Genomic DNA, 4552 nt, shown 5'->3' with positions numbered 1-4552 from the left:
GGTATGTACCACCGGCAGATAGAGGAGGTGGCTGATATCCAGAAATCCTACCAGTGGCTGGACAAGGCTGGACTGAAAGACAGCACAGAGGCACTAATCATGGCAGCACAAGAACAACCTGTTGCTCTATCTCTGGATCACTGGATCACAGTACAGTATCTTGTTTCGCTTTTTGTTGTCGTTTTATTTTTTGTAGCAATAATTGGACTGTAAGAAATTCCTGATAGTTGTTGTTCTGAATTTCACTGAATGTTGACCGAGCAGGTATTGAAAAAAATAACAGTCCATGTACCAACAAAATGAATGTGTCCTCCACCATAAACTGGAGATGGACCTTATTATCAGCATTCAGTTCAGAAGCCTGCATCTCTGGTGGCATGGAGGTACATTAGTACACATCTGGAAAGGCACCATGCCTGCTGAATAGTACAGGTTTACAGGCCACATATGCTCCTATTAAGACAACATATTTTTGAGAGGACGGTTTTGTTGCTTCTGTCAGGGTCCTGGATCTCTGACGAAGCATTTTGTATATTTTGGACTCATTGTTTATGTTCAGTTATGTACAGTTTTCTCTCTTCTATCCCTGTAGACCATAGTGTACTCCATTTGTATTTATTCCCCAGTTATAGATATTGTCGGTTCTGTACACTCTTGTAATTTTACAGCCATAGTTCTCCACTTCCCTTCGTCTCTGTGTTAGGTATTCCGTTATGTTATTTCCTCTCTGACTTTGGTAGCCCTTGTCTTGTGTGTTTAATATTCAGTTTTAGTTTCCCAGTCTCATTTCCCAGTTGCTTGGACCTGTGTGTTCCCAGCAGTTGTGTTAACTTCTGCAGTTATTTGTACCCTCATTGTGTTTTGTCTCGCTGTCTTCATCATATCGTTTGCTTTTTGTTTTTAAGTGGTACATTTTCTCAGTTTAAACATTTGATGTATTTTCTGTGTTTCTGTGTTTCTGCAAATAAAATATGGGTTGAATTCATTTGCAAATCATTGCATTCTTTTCTTATTTGCATGAATCCCCCTACTGGAGCGCTGAGGCATTACCAATGGACCAATGTACAATCAACCCAGCAACGGTGTCAAAGCCAAAACCTAAAATGATCCATTACACTACAATTTACTCTTATTAACGTTCACAGCAGTAGTAATAAAACAGTAATAGCAGTCTGTCATGGTTTCAGGTCAAATTGAGAGGATAAGATGATGAAGTAACAGTAAGCTTGAGTGTGTACAAGTTCATACCTCAGAACGGGTGACAGGTACAGAACTAATACCGGCATTCACCGCCTTCCAGGACCGAGCAGTCAGTACACAGGCAAAGAGGGGGTACAGATCCCCAGCGCCCAGTCTGCGGCTGTAACGCTCCACCCCTGACATGTCGCCCTTAATCAAAGCCTGCCACAGCTGACAGTAGTTCAACCTGAAGTCTGGTTGCAGAACCTATGGAGGCAGCAGAGAATATGTGATTAAGAGTGACTGGTTCACAGGTAAGAGACTGGGCAGTAATACCAGTACTATATTCACTGTTTTACACTGTAGTAGATCACTGAGGTCACTGAGACTTGAACCCATCTGAGATTTTCAGTAGATGCACCTGTGGTATCAACTTGAACATCCTAGGGGACTTCCTTCTTGGGTTAATGCATTCACATTTTTTTCAGAAAACTTGACTTCTGACGTCGAGGTCACTGAGATTTGAAGTTTGAAGTTATCACATTCACAAACCAAGGTGTCCAAGCAGTTACCACAGTGTCTCTTCAGGCTTTTAGGGCTTAGGGTTACAAAAAGAGAGAAATCTGCTTCATCTCTTAATGCATTTCTTACTTTAGGCATATTTAATCCCCCTGCTAAGAACCATTTACCAACCCCAGCACTTGGAGCACAAAAGCCCTGCATAGTATCCTACTGGTAATAACACTGAACATGAGTGTGTGTCTATCTTAACTTGATTAATATTCTTCTCCAAAATCACAGATGAAATCTCAAATCATTAGGAATAAATTGGTGCTATTACGATCCAAGGGAAGTCTCTGTGTACTGGTACTGTGTGTCAAAAATGATGGAGTTGCATATTTATTACTAAAATCCTCTTTATGCACAAAGAAATCGGCAGAAAATAAACTTATGGAAGAATGGTCCATGTCTGTATCAGACTGTGGGTGTTTGAAAGAACGAGTGTGTTAATAATCAAGGAGTGTGTGTGTTTGTTTGTGTGTCTAGGACATGAGTGCACACATGTGGCGGTATTATTAAGGCGGTGGTGCATTCAAAGACAGCACTCTGCTGAGAACAACATCAAATGAGTTGTTTATCAAAAAGCTTTTATCCTGTGTAGCTCTAATAAAAGTGTGCCTGTTAAAGTGTGTATGTTTATTTTTCATGTGCATCTTAGCTGTCTACCCTTTGACTCAAGGCCTCAGCCAACAGCATGAAAAATGGACAGCAATATTGGAACAAATGGCATTTTCTTTCTGCACAGGCAAGATCGAGATTTCCCACCTGATACAGGCCGTGATCAAGCAGAACAATCTCGTTCTTTTTGGTCTGCGGACACTTTCGGACCAGCACATTGCCTGGGTGGGGGTCACAGTGAACAAAGCCGTGGACAAAGATCATTTCACTGTACATCTTGCCCAGGTTTTCTGAGATCTGTTGAAAACATGAAGGGGAATGTGTAAAGTTAAATCAGAAAAAGAAGAAGAGAGAAGAAGCTTAAACTAAGAGTTCAGCAGTTCTTGGTTTGTGCTGTTCAAGAAAGAAAATGTAGAAGTTTTTCTGTCTTTTTGACCCAAATGCAGAAGAAATAAATGAGTCTGATGGCAGTGAGTCCAAGAAAAATGCAGTTTAATTACTACAAAGACAAAGAGGGAAAAAAAGCCTTCAAAGCTGATGGCAGGAAAAGCACTAACCTACTAATCAGGTGAGATGAGAGATGAGAGATGGCCTTTATTTGTCAGTTGCAGGTCTTTTGCCCACAACCGAGATGACAGACCTTGCCGACCGTACATACAATACAAACATCACATTGGGGAGACAGGTCAGGCTAGGTAGCGAGGAAAAAAACATCGAAATGTGTAACACAGAAGGATAATACAGGAATGCACAGATATCAACACACCATAGAACAATAAACACAGACAGCAACATGGGAAAGAGTTCCAGTGTGTACATCTGATCTGGGACCGCTGCAATCTTTCGACTGCGCCTCCAGCTGACCCGATGTCCACATCAGAGGGGAGGTAAGCGTTGGAGGTGGCGTTGGATCCGGGGTAGGGAGGGTGATGCGTCAGTGAGTGCTTATCAGTATCAGTATATGTATGTGTGTGCGTGTCCATAGTTCAGCTGAGACAGTGTCCTTCGCCCTGCCAGGCTAAGTAAACAGTCTTCCAGCCAACCCAGGTGGCCTTGCATGGGATGGGAAGGAACAGACTCAACACAGTCGTTATCAGGGTGTTGTTGTTCAGCTCCGGCTTTGAGCCCACAGCTGGCGCTGATGGGATAGCCGCATTATGATGGTCATGAGAATTTCAAAGCTGTTCTTTAACACTCCAACACTGGTCTCTCAATCTCCCGTTGGAGAACCGCAAGTTTCTCCATGATGTTATCAAACTTGTGCTCCGTGGTGTTGTCATTCTTGTGCTCAAAGAGCAGATTCTGAGACCTCACGACCGCAGTCAGCTGCTCCAAGATGTAATCTGACTACCACTCAGAGGTGTTGTTTGAAGTGGACTTTTCCCTGATGTAATCCAATGTACGCTCAGAGGTCTTATTCTGAGTATTCACGGCAGCTGTAAGCTTCTCCAAGGTCTTAACCGTGCTGCACTCAGTGAGCCCTTTCTGAGAGGTCGCGCCTCGTCCCATCATTTCAATCCCAGTGGACAGTCTTGTGGGGGTTTGAACAGCTGGTTCCGCTTTCTTAATTCTCCGATAAGCCAGGGCCAAGCCAGCTCCGATCAGCAAGAACCCTGTTATCATGCTTCCAAATAGGTAGATATCTTCAGCGTCCTCGATCGACAGTCACGCCAGGCACACGATCCTCCATGTCTGCCACCTGTCCATCATGTATGCGGCAGGGAAAGTACCTCCAGGGCACTCGGGCTCTCCCGAGCCCAGACTTCCCGTTGAGAAAAGGGTGTCAATAGCATTCAGAGACCAGTTGATCAAATCCATAATTCTCTTTAGGTTTTAGAAAATACAATAGTCAGGGACTTCCGGTTGAGCTTTGATGGAGTAGGACGCGAGTCTGGGCGCTCCCGCTGATTTCGATTAAATTGTTATTTATTCGTGCGTTTTGGCCATATTTCCAGTCCTGTTTTGGTTTGTGGATTGTCTTGTTGAGAAGTTTTACTCGGGCCGGCGTAAAATGGCAGCAAAAAATGTTAAAACCCGCAGTACTATTCAAACACAACTGAGGCCTAGTTTGCAAACCGCGACCACACCCTCGAGTGAGCCGTCGTCTCCTGCAAAGTCCCCCACATGTCAAGCTAATCCTGATATTGAGGCTCTCAAGGTCGAGTTGCTGGCTTCGCTGAGGAAAGATATCGCC

The 4552-nt window shown here is 43.8% G+C and overlaps 1 protein-coding gene across 6 annotated transcripts in view; it reads right to left on the bottom strand.

The window, feature by feature from the left end:
• adck1 (aarF domain containing kinase 1) overlaps window positions 1-4552 on the bottom strand; it is a 94503-nt gene that overhangs the window by 26465 nt on the left and 63486 nt on the right. For all 6 annotated transcript variants that reach the window (XM_042227255.1, XM_005938689.2, XM_005938687.2 and 3 more), the window contains 2 exons: window positions 2506-2655; window positions 1249-1446 (listed from right to left, as the gene is read on the bottom strand). In XM_042227255.1, the coding sequence (XP_042083189.1) occupies window positions 1249-1446; window positions 2506-2655 (348 nt within the window). The remainder of the gene's footprint in view (window positions 1-1248; window positions 1447-2505; window positions 2656-4552) is intronic.

This window comes from Haplochromis burtoni, unplaced genomic scaffold (assembly GCF_018398535.1).
Source record: "Haplochromis burtoni strain Fernald_Lab_line unplaced genomic scaffold, NCSU_Asbu1 Contig_251, whole genome shotgun sequence".
Classification (NCBI taxonomy): Eukaryota; Metazoa; Chordata; class Actinopteri; order Cichliformes; family Cichlidae; genus Haplochromis; species Haplochromis burtoni.
This window is presented reverse-complemented; position numbering and strand designations above follow the sequence as displayed.